This window comes from Choloepus didactylus, chromosome 1, assembly GCF_015220235.1.
Source record: "Choloepus didactylus isolate mChoDid1 chromosome 1, mChoDid1.pri, whole genome shotgun sequence".
NCBI lineage: Eukaryota > Metazoa > Chordata > Mammalia > Pilosa > Megalonychidae > Choloepus > Choloepus didactylus.
Genome location: NC_051307.1, coordinates 153,532,297 through 153,557,541, shown reverse-complemented (window position 1 = coordinate 153,557,541; position 25,245 = coordinate 153,532,297). Strand labels below are relative to the sequence as shown.

Here is a 25,245-nt window from a genome sequence, read left to right as displayed (position 1 = left end):
AGTGTACTTACACTGTTGTGCTACCATCACTCCAAATTGTGTTCCAAACCTGTCACGCCTGTCTTTTCCTATCTGTCTGTAGTGTTCCCTTTAGTATTTCCTGTAGAGCAGGTATCTTGTTCACAAACTCTGTCACTGTCTGCTTGTCAGAGAATATTTTAAACTCTCCCTTATATTTGAAGGACAGTTTTGCTGAATACAGGATTCTTGATGATTTTTCTCTTTCAGTATCTTAAATATATCACACCACTTCCTTCTCGCCTTCATGGTTTCTACTGAGAAATCTGCCCATAATCTTATCAAGCTTCCTTTGTATGTGATGGATCACTTTTCTCTTGCTGCTTTCAGGATTTTCTCTTCGTCTTTGACGTTTGATACTCTGATTTAGTGTCTTGGCATAGGTCTATTTAGATCTATCCTGTTTGGGGTAAGCTGCGCTTCTTGGATTTGTAATTTTATGGCTTTCATCAGAGCTGGAAAATTTTCAGTGATTATTTCCTCTGTTATTGCTTCTGCCCCTTTTCCCTTCTCTTCTCCTTCTGGGACACCCATGACACATACATTCATGTGCTTTATGTTGTCATTCAATTCCCTGAGACATTGCACATATTTTTCCATTCTTTTCCTTATCTGGTCTTTTGTGTGTAGGATTTCAGGTGTCTTGTTCTCCAGTTCTTGAGTGTTTTCTTCTGCCTCTTGAAATCTGCTGTTGTGTGTCTCCACTGTGTTTTTCATTTCTTGTGTTGTTTCTTTCATTTCTATAGATTCTGCCAGTTTTTTTTTCAAACTTGCAATTTCTAGTTTATGCTCGGCCAGGATTTTCTTTATATATATCCTTCGTCTCTTTTGCCATAACTTCCCTAAACTTGTTGACTAGGTTTTTTAATTGATTTAGCATATTTATTTGAAAATCTTTGATTGTTTCATTAAAAAGAAACAATATCTCAATGGTATCTTAATTGAGGTGTTAAGTTTGTTCCTTTGACTGGGCCATATCTTTCTTTATCCTAGTGTAATTTGTACTTTTCTGTTGCCTAGGTGTGGTTTCCTTCGTTACCCCAATCAGACTATCCCAGACCAGAATGGGTTCAGGTCTCAGAATGGGGTTATATTCAGTTTCAAGTTTCCCTAGGGTGTGTCTGAGAAGATTGACATACTTTCCTGTGAGGCCTCTAGCCGCTGTGCTTTTCCAATCCTGTCAGCCTATTGCTCCCCACTGGTGTAAGGAAGTGTGGCCCTTTAGTTCTCAACTTAGGTTGTTTCTGTTTTGGCTGTTTTCCCCTAGGCCCTGGGATCTGAGTTCTGAAGGGAAGGCCAGCACTAGGGCTGGGCCCCACCTCCTTCGTCTTAAGGAAGATACACCCCCAAGGAAGTTATCTTGTGCATTAAAATTGCTCCTTTGCCTCTCTGGCTCTGTTAACTCCACCCTTGTCTGGGTCAGAGAGCTGTAAAATGAAAATGGTTGCCGCTCTCTCCATTGAGTCACTTAAGATCAGATCAAGAAAAAGGGAAAGAAAGCCCCCCTTTCAGAGCCAGTCCATGACCCCCCAGTTGCTCTCATTGGTCAGAGAGAGACCACTTGGTATTCTGGGCTCCCTTTCCCAGGGTACAGGCATTTTCTGTCTCTTTATGGTCAGCTGTCTCTAAAAGTCTCTGTATTTTTCCATCTTTTTTAAAATTAATTTTTTTATCCCTGTCAGCCCCACCTCTTCTACACTGGGAGTGACCTCAGGGTACTTTGCTGCTTGTTAGGGGTTTGTCTATGTTTGTAGCTTGTATTCAGCATTCCACATTTGTTAATTAAAACCCTAGCTGGAGCTGGCTGAGCTATATTCGCTAGCTCTGGGAATACTGCTTTCTTCTACAGCCAGGTCTTACAGCTCAGCCTGCTGTGGGGAAAGGGAGCTCCCGGAGCAGTTCCACAGTGTTTTTACTTACAGATTTTATGCTGCGATCTCAGCCTTTCCACCCAATCTAGGTTGGTGTACAATGTGTGGAAAGTCATGGTTGTCTGCCAGCAGTTGTTCCAGATTATTTAATAGTTGTTCCTGGTTGTTCATTAGTTGCTCCAGGGGACTAACTAAATTCCACACCTCTCTATGCCACCATCTTGCCCCTCCTCCTACCACTGTCTCTTGAGAACTACGGTTATGTTTTTCTTTTATGCTGGATAGTTCTTTATGGCCTTTGTATATTTTCCCTGTTTACTCAACTTTGAATAAGGCTATTAAGGCCTCCAAAACTGTAGAAGTACATTCTGCTGGAATTTCCCAACAGTTTACCAATGGATGCCATTACAATTGAAATGGGAAAGCAGACGGATATATATTTACAACACTATTTTATGTGCCACTGCCAGTCTCTACTATTCTGTTTTTTAGGGTTTGGATGAAGAAAGAAAGGTATTGTTAGGGTGGGGACATGGCACACAAAGCAGTCTGGTATAGTCAAAATTAACATTTTGAAAAACAATTAGCATTCCAAGGAAGGCAAGCTTCTTAAGCTATTTGGTTGGTACAAACCTTGTATTTCTGAACCAAGGGGCAAATGGGGGATTGAGGGGTGAAGGGAGGTAAGGAATACAGGATGGTATTGCTTCCCACTTTCAATTTATTCACATGTGGCCAAGCAATTCAATGACCTATGGTTAGTGAAAATAACTCCCAAATTCAGATAATCTACTAGTATCATGTATTTTCACTTTTTTCTGTACTTCATGAAATATTTTAGTAGCCAACTGGACAACAGCTGCTAATCAGATATTATTTTAAACTTAAACTCACTATTTTCTTTAAAACATAAGGTGAAAACTTAGGCAGTATTCAGAGAGACTATCATGTTAAATGGAAACTAAGTTAGAGGATAAGTGCATTAAACCAGATTTCTAGTTCTATGATATTAAATACTTTTTATGATACTCACTGTTCTGAAATTCCTTGGACTTCTTTTGTCCAGTTAGATTCTTCTTTATCTCCAAGAAGGACCACTTTAGATGGTGGGGCTGTTCTTCCAAAATAAAGTTTCTGTGTTCCTGGAGGTTCTTCCAAGTAAAACCTTAAAATACAAATAAAATAAAAATTATATTACCCAAAATCTTCTGGTTAATATAGAGTTCTAGTACTGTGTGTCTTAAAGTGAAGTTTCTATATGATATAATAGTGAAAGAAAAATAGTTCCTTTTTTTTCACTATAATATAAATTACAAAATAAGGAATTAAAAACTTAAATTAAAATTTAAAATACAAAAGCTATTCTTAACCTATTTTAAGAAACTAAATATATAATAAAAATAAAAATTTAAAAATGCTATCAAATGCAATTTTAATGCATGACATTATCTATAAAGTATTCATGTCAAAAGTTTAATCTGAATCTAATCAAGTACTACACCTAACTGCCAGTTTACAGGAAATAAGAAGGATGGAGGACCAAATTAAATGACTGTAAGAGGAAACAATCAGATAAATCCAAAATTATACAAAAGGCAGAGATATAAGTTGAGAAAGGTCCTAGGACACAGAATCCATACAAAAATAAATTTTAGAGAGATCCAAGATGGTGAATTAGGAGAGAGAGAGCAAAATTCTTGTCCATGAAAAACACTAGATAAAGGACAGAAAGTGCTCCAGGGTTCCACAGGCTGGGCAGGGACTTCTACATCCATAGTGAGTGTATAACTGGAGAAACCAAGAGGCTGCATTTAAGATGGGTGAGTGTTCAGCCCAGAAGACCACCGGGAAACAGATGGCTGGAGCCAGCTGACAGCGCACAGAGGAGCAGCCTTCCACGGCCCGGGAACCCTCCTCAGTACCTAGTGTGGGAGATAGCCCTTCAAAGACATGTGGCCAGGAGCCCCCATGCCAGGGACTGGCCATTGGAGCAGGCAGACAATCGCAGGAGAGGCTAGCTTTCTACACACTGTGCAGCCATTTTGCAACTGGCTGGGAAACAACCCTTAACAGCCATGTGGCTGAGAGTTTCCTTGAGGGAATTTGGAATTCGGTGGGCTAGTGATGGCATCTACTCTTCCTCCATATAAGCCTGTGGTGTGCACAGCCTAGAGTCAGGGGTACTGCACAGAAGTGCCAGGAAAACTTCCCCATTCCCAGGGACACATGGGCCCATGGCAGAGGACTGTGGGGCATTTGAGCTGGAAGGTGAGACACACAGTTCTGCAGCTCCAGAGTACTCCACTTGCAGCCCCAGGAATGGCCAGGACCACTGTGTCCTGGAGCGGACTCCCTGCCAAACTGCACAGGGCAGGCTCCCCAACAACAGGGCTGGCAGTCCCCAGTGCACACGGAAAACTGTTTTTGCACTGATTGGACCTCCACATGGTTTGGATGCCAACTCAGTGCATAGATGAAGTTGGGGAGAACTGCCTTGAAGGTAAGAGGTGGCTAAAGGGTGCCATCTGCTGGTAGTTCAGGAAAAATGCATTCCAACAAGCTGTAGCTCTGCCAAATTATAGATAAATGTTCAAATAATCCTGCATGTCCTAAAAGAACCCTATCAAATAAAGCAAATGCCAAGAGGTAGAAAACAAAAGAAAATTATAAAGCATATGAAGAAAGCAGAAGATATGGGCAAACCAAACATCAAAATTTCAAGAGTAAATAAAAAAATAGCAGATCTTAAATAAAAGATACTGTTGAACAAATTAAAAATATTCTTGAGACACATAACACCAGATTTCAAGAGGTACAGGAATGAGTTAGTTAACTCGAGGATAGGGTGACGGAAAGTGAAAGCACAGAAGAACTAATGGTGAAAAAACTGAAAAATTTGAAATGGATCTCAGGGAAATCATGGAAAATATGAAGTGCAAAAATACAAGAATCACTGGTGTTCCAGAAGGGGAAGAGTATAGGACTAGGAAGAGTATTCGAAGACATTGTTGGGGAAAACTTCTCAACACTTCTAAATGACCTTAACTACGAAAATCAAAGATGTGCAACGAACTCCAAATAGAATAAAATCCAAATAAACCCATTTTGAGACATAGTCTGATCTGATTGTCAAATGCTGAAGAGGAGAAAGTTCTCAAAGCAGCAAGAGAGAAACGATTCACCACATGTGCCAGTTTGAATGTATTATGTCCCCCAAAACACCACTATCTTTGATGTAATCTTGTGTGGGCAGACATGTTAGTGTTGATTAGATTGTAATTCTTTGAGTGTTTCCATGGAGATGTGACCCACCCAACTGTTGGTGATGACTCTGACTGGATAGTTTCCATGGAGGTGTGGCCCCGCCCATTCAGGGTGGGCCTTGATTAGTTTACTGGAGCACTATATAAGCTCAGACAGAAGGAACGAGCTTGCTACAGCCAAGAGGGACACTTTGAAGAATGCACAGAAGCTAAGAGAGTAGCTGTAGATCAGAGACAGTTGAAGATGGCCGTTGAAAGCAGACTGTTGCTCTAGAGATGCTAAGAGAGAACAAACACCCCAAGAGCACTGAGAGTGACATTTTGAAGATGAGCTGCGGCCTAGAGAGTTACATTCTGGGAGAAAGCCATTTTGAAACCAGAACCTGGAGCAGATGCCAGCCACATGCCTTTCCAGCTAACAGAGGTTTTCCAGACGCATCGGCCATCCCCCAGTGAAGGTACCCAATTGTTGATGAGTTACCTTGGACACTTTATGGCCTTAAGCCTGTAACTGTGTAATGAAATAAACCCCCTTTTATAAAAGCTAATCCTTTTCTAGTATTTTGTATCCCAGCAGTGTTAGCACACCGGAAGACCACATACAAGGGAAACAACATAAGAGTAAGTACTGACCACTCAGCGGGTACCATGGAAGCAAGAACGCAGTGGTATGACATATTTAAAATTCTGAAGGAGAAAAACTGCCTTCTAAGAATTCTTTAAAATTAAGAGAGAGCTTAAAATTATCACAGACGAACAAATGCTGAGAGAATTTGTTAGCAAGAGACCTGCCCTACAAGAAATACTAAAGGGAGCTCTACCAGCTGAGAAAAAAAGAAAGGAGACAGAAGTCTGGAGAAAGGAACAGATCTGAAGAGTTTTAGTAAGGGCACATTAAAGGAAATAAAGCGCGGGGAAAAAAATACATTTGACAAAGAAACAAAAAAAAAAACCCAAAGATAAGATGGCTGATTCAAGAAGTGCCTTCATAGTAATAACATTGAATAGGAATGGATTAAACTCCCCAATTAAAATATATAGATATAGGCATAATAGATTAAAAAATATGAACCATCAATATGTTGTTTACAGCGACACAAAGAAATTGAAAGTGAAAAGATGGGAAAAAAAAAAATTCCATACAAGCTATAGCCAAAAGAGAGCAGGGGTAGCAATACTAATTGCAAATAAAGTAGACTTTAAACACAAGCATGTCACAGGAGACAAAGAAGGACACTATATGCTAATAAAAGGGACAATTCACCAAGAAGAAATAACAATCATACATGTTTATGCACCCAGTCAAGGTGCCCCCAAAGGACATGAGACAAATATGGACAAAATTGAAGGAAGCAATAGATATTTCCATAATAACTGTCGGAGACTTCAATACATCACTCTCTCCTATAGACAGATGACCAGACAGAGGACCAATAAGGAAACTGAGAACCTATACAATGTGATAAACAAATTAAACTTAACAGATAGAAGCTAGAAAATGATCAGCAAACTAATCCTAAAGCAAATAGAAGAAGAAAAGAAACAACAAGGATTAAAGCAGAAATAAATGATATGGAGAACAAATAAAAAGTACGGAATAAATAAAACCACAAGTTGGTTCTCTGAGACGATCGACAAGATTGACAAAGTCATAAAAGAGAGAAGACCCAAACAAACAAAATAATAAATGAGAAGGCGGACATTACTGTGGATACCGAAGAAATTTAAAATATCATTAAGAGGATACTATGAACAACTGCACACCAACAAACCAGATAATTTAGAGGAAATGGATGATTTCCTAGAAACACAGTAACAACCTAAACTGATCAGAGAAGAAATAGTTCAACAAACCAATCACAAGCAAAGAGTCATCAAAAAGATTCCTACAAATAAAAGCCCAAGGCCAGATGGCTTCACAGGGGAATTCTACCAAACATTCCAAAAAGAACTGACACCAATCTTAAACTCTTTCAAAACACTGAAGAAAATGGAATACTACCTAACACATTTTATGAAGCTATAATCTCTCTAATATCAAAACAAGGTAAAGTTGTTACAAGAAAGGAAAACTACAGGCCAATCTCCCTAATGAATATAGATGCAAAATTCTCAACAAAATACTTGCAAATCCAAAGACACATTAAAAAAATCGTAAACCATGACCAAGTGGGGTTCATCCCAGGCATGCAAGGGTGGTTCAACATAAGAAAATCAATCAATGTAATATAACACTTTAACAAATCAAAAGGGAAAAATCAAATGATCATCTTAACAGATGCTGAAAAAGCATTCAACAAAACTCAGCATCCTTTTTTGATGAAAATACTTCATAAGGTAGGAACATAATGAAACTTTCTCAATGTGATAAAGGGCATATATGAAAAACGCACAGCCATCATAGTAGTCAATGTCGAGAGACCAAAAGCCTTCCCTCTAAAATCAGGAACAAGACAAGGATACCCATTGCCACCATTATTATTCAACATTGTGCTAGAAGTTCTAGCCAGAGCAATCCAGCAAGACAAAGAAATAAAAGGCATCCAAATTGGAAAGGAAGAAGTAAAACTGTCATTATTTGCAGATATGATTTTATATTTGGAAAACCCTAAGAAATCGATGACACAGCTACTTGAGCTAACAAAGAAATTCAGCAAAGTGGCTGGATACAAGATTAATGCACATAAGTAAATATGTTCCTATACCCTAGAAATGACCTAACTGAAGACACACTCAAGAAAAAGATTCCATTCTCAATAGCAGCTAAAAAAGTCAGGTACCTAGGAATAAACTCAACCAAAGATGTTAAAGACCTCTACACAGAAAATTACACAACTTTACTAAAAGAATTAAAGGGGGACCTAATAAGATGGAAACATATTCCATGTTCATGAATAGGAAGGCTAAATGTTGTTAAAATGTCAATCCTATCTAAACTGATCTACAGATTCAATGCAATTCCAATCAAAATTCCAACAATCTACTTTGCAGGCTTGGAAAATCTAGGTATCAAATTTATTTGGAAGGGAAAGATGACTCGAATTGCTAAAAACATTCTAAAAAAGAAAAATGAAATAGGAGGACTTAAAATTCCTGACTTTGAAGCTTACTGTAAAGCCACAGTAGTCAAAATAGCATGGTATTGGCACAAAGATAGACATATTGATCAATGGAATAGAACTGAGAAGTCAGAAATAGATCCCCAGATCTAAGGTTGACTGATTTCTGATAAGGCCCCCAAATCCACTGAACTGGGAAAGAACAGTCTCTTTAACTAATGGGCCTGGGAGAACTGGATAGCCAGATCTAAAAGAATGAAAGAGGACCCCCACCTCATACCCTATACAAAAATTAACTATACAAAGACCTCAATATAAGAGACAGTACCATAAAACTCCTAGAAGATAATGAAGGGAAACAGCTATAGGACCTAGTATTAGGAGGTCACTTCTTAGACCTTATACCCAAAGCTCAAGCAATGAAAGAAAAAAATAGATAACTGAGAACTCCTCAAAATTAAAAGCTTCTGCATCTCAAAGGAGTTTGTCAAAAAGTTAAAGAGGCAGCCAACTCAATGGGAGAAAATATTTGGAAACCACATATCTAATAAGAGACTGATATCTTGCATATATAAAGAAATCCTACAAGTCAACGACAATAGTACAAACAGAATTATAAAATGGGCAAAAGATATGAAAAGACATTTCTCTGAAGAGGAAATACAAATGGCTAAAAAACGCATGAAAAATATTCATCTTCACCAGCTATTAGGGAGATGCAAATCAAGACTACAATGAGGTATCGACACCAATAAGAATGGCTGACATTGAAGAAACAGGAAACTATGAACACTGGAGAGCATGTGAAGAAACTGGAACTCTTATTCATTGCTGATGGGACTGTATAATTGTATAGCCACTCTGGAAGACAGTTTGTTGGTGCCTCAGAAAACCAGATATTGAGTTACCCTACCATCCAGCAATTTCACTTCTCAGTATATACCAAGAAGATCTGAAAACACTGACACGAACAGATATTTACACACTGATGTTCATATCGGCATTGTTCATAATTGCCAAGTGATGGAAACATCCTAATGCCCTTCAACAGATGAGCAGATGAGCAAAATGTGGTATATACACACGATGTAATACTATGTAGGAGAAGAAGGAACGAGGTCATGAAACATATGACAACATGGATGAACCCTGAAGACATAATGCTGAGTGAAATAAGCCAGACAAAAGGTGAGATATTGTATATTACGATTAATATTAACTCTGTGAAAAATACAAAATAAGTGTCTTATAATGTAGAATACCGGGGACATAGAAATAGTCAGAAGTTAGTGAAGGGGGAAACAATAATCTAATATGTATAGATATGATAATAAGGGTGATCTTAATGGTATGGGAATGGTCAAGTGTGACTATGATTCATGAATGGGATTATAAGTATCAGTGACGCCTTGAAGGCAAACATGTTTGTAAATGGTTGTTAAAGGCCTGTAACCCACAGAGTAGCACTAGAAGGCTAAATAAGTTTTAGCATGATAGACTTATAAGATGTGACACTGGTGCAGAGGGTTAACAACAACAGAGTGGTATGGAAAAACTACCCATAATGTATTAAAGACTATATTTAATAGGAGTATCTTACCAACTCTACACTAATACTAGGGATAAATAATTAGCATCTGATAAGAGCTCTGGGATGTATTATGTTATGATAATTGTTTGAAGCTGAGAGTGGTGATGATTGTACAACTAAGTGAATATAATGTAAGAAACTGACCGTTTATCTTGGGATAGAATATATATTAAGCAAAGTTAGGAACCCACTACTTAATAAATCAAGCTGTCAACTTGCTCTTGTGAAACCTAGGTTTGTAAATAGGCACCTAAGAGGCACCTCCAGGGAACTTCTTTTGTTGCTCAGATGTGGCCTTTCTCTCTCTAAGCCCAACATGACAAATAAATTCATTAACTTCCCCCCATCCCCTATGAGGGACATGACTCCCAGGGGAATGAATCTCCCTGGCGGTGTGGGACATGATTCTGAGGAATGAACCTTGCCCCGGCAGCAAGGGATTGAAAATGCCTACTTGACCAAATGGGGGAAAAAAGAAAGTTAACAAGCTGAGGTCACAGTGGGTGAGATCCCAAGTACAGACGAGAGGCTATCCAGGAAGTTTCTCTTATGCAAACTCCAGCTAGACATCCCAAATGGCCACAGTATGCCATGCCCTTACCAAAATTTGTCCCCAAATATCTAGGTCCCTACCTAAGATTCTATAAAAGATTCACTCACTGTTTTATCTTTCAGAAACTTAAATCCACCAGAGTCTTTCTATACCAGAGAAGTCCTAAAACCCAGAGGCAACAGCCTCCTTTAATATCAACAATCAGATGTAGCCCTCTTACCCATGTTGTCGACACCCCTTTTTAATATGAACAAGTTAGGATGTTCACTGCCTAGACACCCCTGAAGATGAGGAAAGAGATTAAGTGAGAGGAAGGGGTAGCAACAAACAAGATAAGATTTAACAAAGGTCTATGAATAATGAAGCCTTATATAATTATATATATATATTTTTGGATGCTGGGGTGATGGAATTGTTGGAAGGACATAAATGACATGGTGGAGCTGTAGCCCATAGCATCTGTGCCAGTCTGGATGTATTATGTCCCCCAAAACACCATATTCTTTAATGAAATCTTGGTGGGGGGGGACAGACTTATTAGTGTTGATTAGGTTGGAATCTTTGGATTAGCTTGTTTCCATGGAGATGTGACCCACCCAACTGTGGGTAATACCTTCGATTAGATTATTTCCATGGAAGTGTGGCCCCACGCATTCAGCGTGGGTCTTAATTAAATCACTGGAGCCCTATAAGAGCTCAGACAGAAGGAGCTCAGTGCTGTAGCCAACAGAGACATTTGGAGACGGCCGTTGAAAGCAGACTTCTGCTAACCCAGAGTTTGCCTGGGAGAAACTAAGAGAACACCCCTAGATGCCTAGAGGAATGTCCTGGGAGAAAGCCATTTTGAATCCAGAACCCTGGAGCGGACCCCAGCCACATGCCTTGCCTTCCCAGCTAAGAGAGGTCTTCCGGATGCCATTAGCGGTTTTCCGGATGCCATCAGTGTTCTTCATTGAAGGTAGCCTATTGTTGATGCCTTACCTTGAACACTTTATGGCCTTAAGACTACAACTCTGTAACCAAATTAAAACCCGTTTATAAAAGCCAATCCATTCCTGGTGTTTTGCATAACGGCAGCATTAGCAAACTGGAACAGCATTCTTTTGGATTTGCTCTATAGCTTCTTGCTGAATTGTGCCTTGAAGGTCTTCACTGTTCTGTACATACCTTGTATTGCATAACAGGAAAGGGACTGAGACAGTGGAAATGTAATCCATAACAATTTTTGAGATTACCTATATAACTGCTTGTTGAGCTGTACATCGGAGTTGATACCTTTCTGTATATATGTTATATTGTACAATAAAGGAAATGGCCGAAGTTGTGCAATTGTGACCCATGACATTCTTTGAAATTTACTCTCTAACTACTTGTGAAATGTACTCTGAAAGTTAATATTGTTTTGTATAGATGTTAACGTTCAGAATTAAAAAGAAAAAAAAAAATATATATATATATATATCAATTGCATTTCCATAAGGTAGCAAGAAACATGGGAAAACTTAAGTTGAAAACACAATACCAACAACAACAAAAAACAAAACAAAGCACAATATCATTTATAATCACTGCAGAAGAAGTAAATAGGTATAAATCTAACAAAACATGTGCAGGATCTGTATACTGGAAAACAAACTGATGAAAGAAATCAAAGATCTAAATAAATGGAGCGATATACAGTGCTCATGGATTGGAAGCTGTAACATAATACAGATGTCAATTCTCCCCAAACAGATTTATAGTTTTAACACAATTCCTACCTAAATCCCAGCAAGGTTTTTTGTAGACATAGAACAGCAGTAATAATCATGGCAGTGTGGTATTGGCACAAAATGAGACATACAGATTAATGGAACAAAACAGACAATCCAGAAATAGACTCCACAAATATGCCTAACTGATTTTTGATGAAGGTGCAAAAGCAAACCAATGGAGAAAGAATAGTCTTTTCAACAAATGGCACTGGAGCAACTGAACATTCATGGATAAAAAAATGAACCTTGATCAATATTTTATACCTTATACAAAAATTATTTCAAAATGGATCATAAATTTAAATATAAAAAAAGGCAAAACTATAAAACTTTTTGAAGAAGACACAGGGAGAAAATTTGGGGGACACAGGACTAGGCAAAGATGATATCACAAGCATGACCCAAAAAAGAAAAAGAAAAGATAAACTGGACATCTCTAAAAAAGGCAAAGGATTAAAGAATAGTACTCAAAATTTCATACAAAAAAGCACTTACACCCAAACAAAAAATCATACTTGCACTGACTTCTCATCAACAACATTATATGACAGAACATAACTGAGATACGTTTGCAGAGATCTGAGGAAAAAAGGATTGGGCCTCAGAAATTCTAAACCCATGTGTGAGCAAAACAAAACATATTTAGGATATTTAATAACTTGGAAAACATAGCATCAATCAATTTTGTCTGGAAAAAAAAGTTACTTCAGAAAGTTCTAGTCACATGAAAAGTAACGAGAGTAAGAAATCAGGAAGACAAAGTTCACATGAAGTAGGGGTAATAATGACAAAGAAGAACTTATCTAAATAATCACTGATAAAACAATTGTGAAATTGAACACAATGTTAAGAAATTATTCAAAAAATATAAGATATGCATTTTAAAAATTAATGTATTATTTAAATAAAACCTGGGAGGGGCGTGGTAAAGGTAAGGTTCTACATGTATTAATTCTTATCAGAAAGAGAAATATATAATGATAGTAGAAAAGAATTAGGATATAGAAAGTCCAAGCTATTTAAAAGAAAAACAAGGAAAAAAGTAGAAATAATATATGTATCTAAAATAGCTCAAGGGATGTACAATAAACTGTCAATAATGGTTAAATTTTGAGTGGTGTGATTACAGAACTTTCATTTTCACTATAGAATGTAAATGTTTTTACAATATTATCATCAAGAAATGAATCAATAAAAGCAATGGAGCAAAATAAGTGTAAGTTAAAACAAAAATTGTAAATCAAAACTTACTTAGTTTCTCCATCTGATACAGCCACAACTCTAGCTTCTTCAAGGTGAGGCCAATTAACAAAGACAGACTTTCCAAGCACTGCTGAAGCTATATTTTCTATACTCTTAAAGTAAAAGCAGAAAAGTTCATTCATTTTTCAGGTCTAGGAGAAAACTTTACAAAACAAAATTAAGTAATTCAAAACTGACTAAAGTGTTTATACGTGCTGTAAAATCTATAAGAACCTCATATTACAAATTATAACACATAAAATAACAAGACTTTAAAATTTTATGCTAGAAAGAAACTGCCCACTCATTCCGTTATACTCAACAATACTTGCTCTTCTCCCTCCAACTTACTCCACTTACTCGAATTCAGTTAGTTTTCTTAATTTCTCTTCTAAAGTGCACCTTTAATGCTAACTCTTTTTTCTTCTGGTATAAATTCTAGGATTTCTGTTCTTTTCATCTTCACCCTTTAATTTATTATGGGCCTGTGAAAGGCACCTAGGATACTGTCTTGTAAATAATAAGCACTCAATACATTTTAGCTATTATTATCATTACTATTGTTATCATTTCTATTAGTATTTCCTTTTCCTTCTTTTCCCAAGTTGACTTTCCCCTCTGCCAATCTTTTCTCATTAGAAAAACACTCCCAGTATCAACACCAGAAAGCTTCCCTGCTTCTCATTTTCTCAAAAGCACTGACAGTTATTAGCAAAGAGTGGCCAATGATTTTGATCCTGAATGAAATTACTTGGTGAGAGAAGCTGGTTTCAATAAAATCAAACAGAATTGCACTGACCTATAATCTATTACTATCCACATAAATAGCCAGTATTAGCAGAAATAATGTTCAGCAAGAAATCTAGATTCTTAGTTCTGCCTAGAATCTAGCTAGGTCTAACTAGCAGTCACCTTACCAACCTCCATTTATGCTTCTTAATTTGTAAAATTAATGAGTTAATTGCCTTATTTACAAAATCAAATCCAGTCTAAAATTCTATAATTCCACTAATTAGAATCATAATTACATGGTTTATTTTTCTCATGAAAATTGAGAAAAGTAAAAAGAACAGCAGAAATATCTAGAAAGGGGCCACTTGTTTCATATCAAATAATCAAATATTTTAAAGCAGAATCTAAGAATTCCGATCCCATTTTAGTTTGTGACTGGTATAAAGAAAAGTACATTAGACTTCAGTAGGAGACATGGGTCTAAATTTGGGTTCTACCTCCTAGCTGTAGAATCTTGAGCAAATAATTTAATCTCACGGCATATCAGTTTTCTCTTATGAGAAGAAGGAATACATATACTTTATAATGTTAATTTGAGGAAAAAATAAGATGATATACACAGAAACTTCTGTAATCTATAAAATGTTATATACAGATATTTGGTATGAAATTATATCTTTAATGAAGTTCTAGTTTTAAAGGAATGTGCATTATCTGATACAATTTATACATATAGGTTAAAAAATAAATTTGTGGTAGAAACTGAAGTTTAAATACAAATTTTCATTCACTTTTTTCAGTTCACCATTTTAAATCATTATTTAAAAATAATTAACAATTACAGATAACTATTTTTAGATTTTTGGGTAACTTTTTGATATTTAGACATTTCTTAATGTTAACACCCAAAACAATGGAATACCTATTTTGATAAATAAGTTTCAGGATCAGAACTAAGTTCCTTCACTTATCCTTTTCCCTTCCATACATCTATTTCTAATTTCATTCTCCCACCTTTTCCCTTAGTTTTTCAAGAAAAAGTTGTCCTACTTTCCCAGATGAATCCCTTTCTTTAAGCCCTAGATGAAATGCCTTGTAACCCCACGTGGGGTTTTGCTATCACAAACATCTCTTCCCTCTTCAGTGCCTTTAAGACCTCCTTTCTCCAGTAGCTCTACTTTCCTTATTTTATATGGATTTTGTATGAAGACCTGCCTCTTCTCTATCTACAGTCATGTTTCTAGTCTTCTTCTCAAGACAAATTTTTTAACCAAGGGCTCAATACCATCACCTCTACTGTCCATCTCACTAGTCCCAGTCTAGTCCTTAGGAATTGGACTTCTGCCCCCACAATTTTACTGGAATGGAATCCTCAAAGGCCAACAATGATGCCCTAAGGGAAAAATTCACAAACTTTTATTTTACTTTTTATTTTCCTTGAACTGTGTGCAGTGTATAGCCCCTGCTTCACGTTTCTACAATACTATTTCAGCTTGGGAATCATTCTCTCTTACCTCTCTGACCACTATGTCTCCTTTACGGGCTCTTTTTCCACCTTCAATAACTGTGGTTATTTCTTCATGCTGATAACTTGAACCCTTAGTGCCCCTTTTCTTCTGGGAAATGAGCCCTAATGACATAGACACTACTTCCCTGTTGATGACTCTTAATTCCCTGTCTCTCTCCAAGCTCTAAGGTATTAAACTGTCTGTAAGTCGTCTTTCTCAATTGATGCTCTTCAACTGAACCACAAAACACAAAAAAATGATTTGACTATGTTCTCAATTCTCCTAAGGACGGTACAAAACTGGTATCATTTCATTACTAGTTCTAGATATACAGGATATAAATTAATTCATTACATACAATGGATGACTTAGGGCATTAGGACTTAAATGTTGTGCGGAAAGAACCCTGGTTGGAAAGGCTGGCAAGGCAGCTCCAATTGAATATCCTACTACCATCTTAAAATTCCACCATTATTTATCATTACTCCCACCAAACCAGAGCCTCCCCCACTCCAACTTTTCTATTCCAATAAACAGCAATTGTTTTCTATTAATTAGCCTGGATATCACAGAGCCATGTTAAAATTTTCCCACTCTTTTCATTCCTTACATTTGAACAAAAGATGAAACTTGTCATTTATTTCTTGGGCTTGTTCATCTATATCTATTGCCACTTCCACAGTTTATATCCTTATCACGTTAACACTTCAACAACCAAATCCCTGACCTTGCAGCCTTTTCCATTTTCTTTCATTTCTCTTTATGCAATTTAGTTTATCATATGGCCACCAAATTAATCTTTATGAAAACACCGATCTCAAGATAACAGCCATGGAAAAAAAAAAGTCCAAACTCCTTAATTTGGTATTTGAGGTATTCCATATCTGGCCTCAGTTTGTTACTTCAAACTTATCGGCTAATATTTCCCAGCACAACCTGTTTCTGTCAGGTTTACCTACTCCTTCTCCTCAAATACATCACATTTTTTTTTCTAAAAAAAAGTATTAAGAAATATTTCAGACAAAGAAGTTAAAAAGAATAAGAAATGTATCACTTTTATTTTTTTATTACAATTCCCAACTCATGCTATTCCTTACAACTAGAATGCCTTTCCTCTCCTTCTCTCTTCTTTGTCCTAACCTGTTCTTTAGTGCCCCACTCAAGCCTTTTCTCATCTATAAGTCTGTACTTAAACCTTTAGTTTGCAGAGCTCTCCTTTTAAAATACCTGGAACATTATTTTTGCTCATTGTGTGACAATCATAAATGTCCTTGAACTGTTATCTGATTGGCATAAATGTTTCTCTACTTTATCCCTATTCAGACCGAGAACTTCTGGAGTTACAATATATTATACTTCTTTGGTAAACACCTCAACACCTAGCACACTTTTATGCACAGGAAGCACCTACTAAATGAATAATAAATAAAACACTTACAAGTTCATCAGATTCTGCATTCATTAAGATTTCCAACATCATGTTTTCTCCACGACTGCTTTGCTGGAACACTTGTACCCCACTTTTCTTCAAAAAAAACTATAAAAGAATTCAAAGAATTTAATTTTAAGTCTTTTTCCATAATCACTTCACAATCAATAAAGTGAAAACATTCAGAACTAAGTGGTCACTGACTTTGTGTTTGATGTGTTTCAGAGTAGGAAATCCACAGAAATATAATGCCTTCTGGTCAACCCTGGATATTTTGTTCTTGTTTATGTCTATATGCCAAGCATCTAAAGATATTATTTTGTACCTAGAAATAAATCAAGGTATTTAGTTTAAAACACATTCATTACATACAATCACAGTTTTTCAGCTTTCTCTTGTATATTTTGCAAGAGTCATCTTTGCTTTTGAAGAAAGGAATGAAAATGCCTCTTTAAGACAAAGAAAATATAGAGCAGGAAAACCCAGCTTCCCTGTTATTAATCCAGATACAACCATGTCTGTAAATTACTGAGTAGAGGTTTTCCCATTAATTTAAAACAAAACTATATACAATTAATTCTTTAAATAAAGGAAAGCATAAAGGATAACACAAATTTCCACATCCTCCATGTTCCAAAACCCAAAATGGAATGTGAACATTTTACAATACCTATTTCATCTTTCTCTTTGCTTTCACAAGAGGAAAAATGATTAACTGATAGATGTTCACTTTATCTGTATTCCAATTCCCATCTGGGAAGATTATTTGCAGGGAGGATGAGAGAAGAGGAAAAAAACAAGGGAGACACTTCAATGAGAAAAAGAAAGAAAATGAAAAAGCTCTTTTCTTTCTTTTTTTCTTCTTCTAGTTGGGTGGTTAGGGGTGATAAGAGGCAAAGTCATAAGCATGTCAAATAATACTGGTAGCAGAGACACAACAGAAACAAAAATTCATACATCCTTTTGAGGAAGACAACACTGGGGAGAAAAAAATAACAATTTTTACAGAAGAAGGAAAAATAAAAAGAATCTGATCAAAGCGGAAAACTAGAAACAAGAAGAGGGAGATGCTGTGATTCTCGGCAAATTAGATGTAACTCAATTATCAATTGACTATAACTGCTATAAACTATTTGTTAATTCTCCAAATGGATATTCAAAAACAATTTTTTTTTTTTTTTTTTTTTGTCTCTTCTGTTGCTGCTGGAAAATTACCAAATAACATTACCTTGCACAACACTGTTCTATAGCAGGGAACTTTTCTGGCCATGGAGAGGGGTAGGTGAACTCTATGCCTCTATCATACCAACACATTAGGCATTCACTATGTTGATTTCTTTTCCTCTCTTCTTTATTGAGGGAGTGGTTACATGACTCCATGGCTTCCAACAATCGCTTCTGAATGTAAACATTGAAGAAAGGATGTAAATGCATACAAGTTCTGTATCTCAACATACAAAATGAATCTCTATTCTCTCAGCATACAGAACCACTGCTTGTATTCTTGAAAAACAAAATCTTAATGGTTAAAACTCTTTTCCATTTCATTATTTGAAAAACTGATGTATTAATTTGTTTCAAAAGGCCCTAGAAAATTGCTGCTGCTGCAAATTCTTCTAAGCTACTCCAACAATAATCACTAATGTGGATAAGAACAGCAACAGAGAACCAAATTTTAAATGTAAATTTATCATTATCATAATTTACAGAGCAGTAATCAATTATTTTACAAAATATGCAATGGTATAAACTCTCCATCTTTCCAAATTAACTTATACTTGATTATAATTCCAATCAAAATCTCAATGGTTAAAATTTTTTTACTAACTTGGTCAAAATGATGTTATTGTTCACATGTAAGAATGAATGTGTGAACAGCAAAAAATGATTGGGCATGTGTCTTACCAGATACTATCACTTTTTATAAAGCTACTATAATCCAAACACTTTAGTACTGGCAATAGAAAAAAATCTACAGACAAAAAGAACAGAATGAAGTCCAACAACAGATCCAAATCTATGGCAAACACATAAGTGTTTCTGATGTTCTATTTAAATAATGGTGTTGTCATAACTAGCTATCCATCTGGAAAAAAGTACTTACACTTCCCAAATTCATACCATATACAAAAACAAGTATCAAAGGAATAAGACAATAAAATTATTAGAAGAAAATCTAGGAGATTATTGATAATTTGGAATGATGAACTATTTAAGCAAGACAGAAAAAACAAAAACAAAAACAAAAACCTAACATTTTTACCTGAAAGAAAATTTATCTGACAGAAGATACCATAAACAAATCAAGAGACACTGGAAAGGAATATCTATAATATTCAAAAAGCTTCTATCATTCAAAAAGAAAAAAAGAAATAAAAATGGTGGAGAGGATATAAACAGGTAGGGTCTAGCACACATACAAAAACCTACTCAAATTAGGGGTCAGGAAAATATGCATACACATAATAAAAATGGCATTCTTCCTCATAAATAGAATGGTCAAAATTAAATAGAGTAATAATATCCACCAATGGAGAAGAAACAGAGAAGTGGGGAATCAAACTTGCTGATGTGAATTAGGCTAATCCTTTTGAAAAATAATCTGGTAATATTCATTCCTGTTGACCTAGCAGTCCCGCTTTTGGGAATCTATCTAATAAAAATAAAAGCTCCAATACATAATAATGTACAAATGAACAAACAAAAAGAACACATAAACATGCAAGAACTTTTATCACAAAACTGTGTACAGTGACAAAAAAATATGAAGTAGTCTGAATATACATCAGGGTAATGGTTGAATAAATTATGTTATATTCATACTATGAAATATTATGCTGCTGTTAAAGAATGGATTAAACTTCTATCTACTGACCTGGAGGGATGCTCACGATATTTTTATTACTAAGTGAGGAAAAGCTGTAGAACAATATCTACATATGATCCCATGTTTTAAAAGAAAACAAAAAAACAAAACAACAACAAAAAAACTTTCTAAGGATATGTTATTTATGTTTCTATAATCATAGCAGGACACAAAAAGGCTCTTAATATTCCTTATCTCAGAAAAAAAGGTAATAACTAAAGCAAAGCAAAATAAATAAGTCAATGTCCAAGACAGCACATATGGAGTAAAGTATTTAAATACACACATCCACCTACATGATGATGACAACAATAACAAATCCACACTATCCTACACATAAAACCTTTCACCATATGAATTAAAGAAAACCGAAACCAATTAATTTCATAACAAATACCAGAAGATTCTAGGGAAAAAAAAGAAGTGCATAAACGTATTTGTATAGTTAGGAAAAAAGTACACATGTATGTTCTAACTACAACATCACATATGCACACAGCCTTTATCCCCGCACAGAGGAGATATCCAACCATTATTTGCTTAATGAAGACATCTTCTCACTCTTTTCCCTGAACTGTACACCCCACTGAAGAATGTTGCCAATGATAGGACATTATGCTGAATAAATGGTGTCGGCCGCCCTCCTAGCCTTTTTATAGAAATAATTTAGGATTCAAAAAAGTTGCAAAAATAGTATAGAGCATTCCTCCAGGGTCCATATCTTCTGGCTGGCTGGCAATCTTTGGGGCTCCTTGGCTTTTCAATCACATGGCAATGCACACGTGGTGTATTTTCCTTTTTCTTCTGTGTTCCGTTAACTTCCAGCTACTGGTTGCTTCCCGTGGGTTCTTCTCTCCACGTCCAACTTTCTTTGCTTATAAGGACTTCAGCCATATAGGATTAAGGTCCACCCTAATTCAGTCTGGGTGCACTATAACTAATAACATATTCAAAGGTCCAGTTTACAAAGAGATTCACACCCACAGGACCAGGGCTTGGGACCTGAACATGCTTTTTGTGGGAGATATAATTCAATTCCCAATACCATTCATCTGCTGATGGACATTTTGTTGCTTTCACCTTTTGGTTATTGTGAATACAATATTGTGAACAGATATACAAATATCTGACTCCCTGCTTTCAATTCTTTTGGGTATATACCTAGAAGTAGGTTTGCTGGGTCATTTGGTAGTTCTATGTTTAACTTTTTGAGGAACTGGCAAACTGTTTTCCACAGCAGCTACACCATTTTATACTCCCTCCAACAATGTACTAGGGTTCCTATTTCTCTATATCTTCACCAGCACTTGTTATTTCCTATTTTTAAAGTAATAGCCATTCTACTGGGTGTGAGGTTGGTATCTCACTGTGGTTTTGATTTGCATTTTCACAATGGCTAATGATACTGGGTATCTTTTCATGTGCTTTTTGGCCATTTGTATATCTTCTTTGGAGAAATTTCTATTCAAGTCCTTTGTGCGTTTCTAATTAGATTGGCTGTCTTTTTCTTGTTGAGGTGCAGCAATTCTTTATAGATACTGGATGTTGAACCCTTATCAGATCTAAGATTCCAAATATTTTCCCCCATTCTCTAGGTAATCTCTTTACTTTCTTGATAATATCTTTTGATTCACAAAAGTTTTAAATTTTGATGAAGTACCATTAATTTTTTTCTTTTGTTGCTTGTGCTTTTGGTGTAAAGTCTAAGAATCCATTCCATAGTACAAGACACTGAACATATTTCCTTATATTTTCTTCCAGGAGTTTTATAGTTTTAGCTCTTATATTTAGGTCGTTGAGACATTTTGAGTTAATTTTTGTATATGGTACGAGGTAGGGGTCCATTTCATTCTTTTGCATAGATACCCAGTTTTCCCAGCATCATTTGTTGAAGAGACTATTCTTTCCCCATTGAGTGGACTTGGCTCCCCTATCAAAAATCAACTGGCAATAGATATGTGGGTTCATTTTTGTGCTCTCAATTATATTCCACCGGTCAATGTCTGGCCTTGTATCAATACTATACAGGTTTTTTGTTTGTTGGTTGGTTGGCTGGTTTTTTTTTTTTGGCAGTTAAAAAGTGATTCTTTATTGTTTTCCCCAAAGAAAGACATATAAAGATGAATATACTCACAGAAACCCTCATCATATGTAAGCAGAGAAAAGGACTAGAATTCCAGATTGCTAACTGTGATTGTCTTTGGCTGGCTGGATTAGCAGCACCTTTTATTTCCTTCTGTGTATCTGTACCTTCTTCAACGAGCAAATGTTATTTTCATAATAAGGAAAATAGTTTAAAAAGCAGTGTTTTGTAAAGAAAAACAGATATTTGTAACTCAAAAATGGGGAAGTAGTACTATTTTTAAAGTAGACATAGGTTCAGTAGTTCAAGGCAGAGCTGTAGTGGGACTATCAAAGCTTTGGCTCAGAATCTTCCTAGAACTGCTTCCTCCAGGTAGACAACAGGGAAGTAACATTACATACCTGTCAGGGTTATTATAGGGATACATAAGTCAACTCTTAGAAGGGATTTAGCACATGGTAAGGGCTACACAAAATGTTAGCAGGCAATGTCTCCAAATGAAAGACTAAGAATATTCTTTGCTAAATTACAGGTTTTGCTCTAGAGTTGAAAAGAATACTGAGTGCGTTTTTAAGTGGACATTTTATATTTATCATATAAAGTACCTTACTTCAGCTTTAGACAGGACTGGACCTTTCTTTTTTCTTTTTTCACCACTCAATGTGTCATCATGCAATGAAGAATCTGAGGGAGAGAAAGTCAACTGTTCTTTCAGTTTCTTTCTTATTTTCTTTTTAATCTCCTTTGCCATTTCTTCAGCTACTTAGAGCTGGTATATTTGTATCAATTCTCCTTCCTCATCTGAGTCATTATTTTCTCTCCTGTCATTTGCCTTTTCACTTTTCTGATGAGCAAGCCCCAGCTGCGACTTGGTGCTTGTTTTCTGATCTGCAGCACCCACCTTCCTCTCAGGAGTTTCCATTTCCATTCCTTGTGCAGTCACCTGGAACACTGCTTTTATAACCTTTTTACTTGTCTTTCCTTGCTTGTCTTCCCCTATATTAACAGCATCATTTGGATTTTCAGTTAATGACTGCATATTCCTGAGTTTGTTTTTAGTGACTTGCAGGCTCTTCTCTGGATTATTAGTGTCAGGAACACTTCCATCATCACTTTAAGTTTCTTTAACATTCTGCAGATTGCTTCTAAAGGTGTCAGGTGAGAGGTTTTCTCCAGATTTGGCAATCTTTTTCTTCCATTTTTTTCTTTCACGTTAGATCACTGTGGGCCTTAGGTAATTCTTCAAGGCGGACTTTGGTTTTTACTATGGCTTCACTCTCAACAGCGGGCATATCTCAGCTTTCTAGAGAACACTGAGTAGTCATGTAAAGCACTGACTCAATCAGGATCCTTTTTGCAGATGTGATTTCATAGGTTCAAGATTCAGCACCAGGTTGACATGAGAGGAGGGCACAGCAGTCCATCGCACCCAAGCCAACCCTGGGTGTTGCAAGGCGGCTTCCCGCACCAGGCAGGTGGGGACAGGAGCTGCGGCCACACAGCCACTGCCACCACACCACCACCAGTGACCCAGCCATACAGTTTTGATTACTGTAGTTTTGTAATAAGTTTCAGAACTTATTATTCAGGGGGTCCCTTCATATGAATTCAATGAATTTAATGATTAACTTTTCCAGTTCATGAAAATGGCTGTTGGAATTCTGAATGGGATTGTGTCAAATCCATAAACTGCTTTGGTTAGTACTGACATCTTCACACTATTATGTCTTCTAATCTATAAGCATGAATATAATTCCATTTATTTAGGTCTTCTTTAATTTCTTTCAGTAATGATTTTTAGTTTTCTGTGTTCAAGTCCTTTATGATCTTCATTAAATGAATTCCTATTTTATTCTTATTTTATTCTTTGTTACTAATATAAATAAATTTTCTCAATTTCCTTTTTGGAGTGTTCATTGTTGGTCTATAGAAAAACCCTCCTAGACTTTTAACCCAATTCTCTATGCCACTTTCAAATCATTTACAGAAGAAGTGGTAGAAAGAGACTGGAAATAGAAAAGTCTGGAAAAGATAGTGGAGTAAGACATAATACTGGAGAACAGGAAAATCAACATATATATGGAAGTTAAATAACACACTCTTAAACAATCAGTGGATCAAAGAAGAAACTGCAAGGAAAATCAGTAAATATCTTAAGACAAATGAAAATGAGAACACAACATATCAAAACTTATGGGATGCAGCGAAGGTAGTGTTGAGAGAGAAATGTATAGCCCTAAAGGCTTAAATTAAAAAAGAAGAGCTAAAATCAAAGACCTAATTGCACACATAGAGGAAATAGAAAAAAGTACAGTAAACTAATCCCAAAGCAAGGAGAAGGAAAGAAATAACAAAGATTCAAGCAGAAATATATGAAATTCAGAATTAAAAAAAAAAAAACAATAGAATTAATAAAACCCAAAGTTGGTTCTTTGAAAAGATCAATGAAACTGACAAACCATTCATTAGACAGACTAACAAAAAAAGACAGGACACACAAATAAATAAAATGAGAAATGAGATTCCACAGAAACGAAAAGAATTGTAAAAGGATATTATGAACAACTGTATGCCAACAAATTAGACAACCTAGATGATATGGACAAAAGCCTAGAAACACTCGAACAACCAACAAAGACTCTACAAGTAAGAGAAGACTTTAAAAGACCAATTACAAGTGTAGAGATCGAATCAGTGTCAAAAACCACCCAACAAAGAAAATTCCAGGACTAGATGGCTTCACAGGTGAATTCTACCAATCATTCCAAGAAGAATTAATACCAATTCTGCTAAAAATCTTCTAAAAAATGGAAGAGGAGGGAACACTACCTAACTCAGTCTGTGAAGTCAACATCACACTAATACCAAAGTCACATTAAGATACTACAAGAAAAGAAAATTACAAAACAATTTCTCTAATGAATATAGAGGGAAAAATCCTTAACAAAAATACTTGAAAATTGAATTCAACACACATTAAAAGAATTATACACCAAAATCAAGTGAGCTTTATCCCGGGTACACAAGGGTAGTTCAATATAAGAAAACCAACTAATGTTACACACCACATTAACAAAATGAAGGGAAAAAAATTGCATGAACTGCTCCATTAATGCAGAAAAGGCATTTGACTAAATCTGGCATCCTTTCTTGATAAAACCACTTAGAAAAACAGGACTAAAAGGAAACTTCCTCAACATGATAAGGGGCATATATGAAAATCCCACAGCTAACATCATACTCAATGGTGAAAGACTGAAAGCTTTCCCTCTAGGA

General features: G+C 36.0%; 1 protein-coding gene and 1 pseudogene across 1 annotated transcript in view; both read right to left on the bottom strand.

The window, feature by feature from the left end:
• The window catches only part of XRN1 (5'-3' exoribonuclease 1), a 174,036-nt gene that overhangs the window by 100,617 nt on the left and 48,174 nt on the right, over positions 1 to 25,245 (bottom strand). The window contains 5 exon segments of the mRNA XM_037843455.1: positions 2,923 to 3,054; positions 13,361 to 13,464; positions 17,030 to 17,128; positions 17,225 to 17,345; positions 18,249 to 18,418. Of these exon segments, the coding sequence (XP_037699383.1) occupies positions 2,923 to 3,054; positions 13,361 to 13,464; positions 17,030 to 17,128; positions 17,225 to 17,345; positions 18,249 to 18,418 (626 nt within the window).
• LOC119539742 lies at positions 22,146 to 23,672 on the bottom strand (annotated as a pseudogene).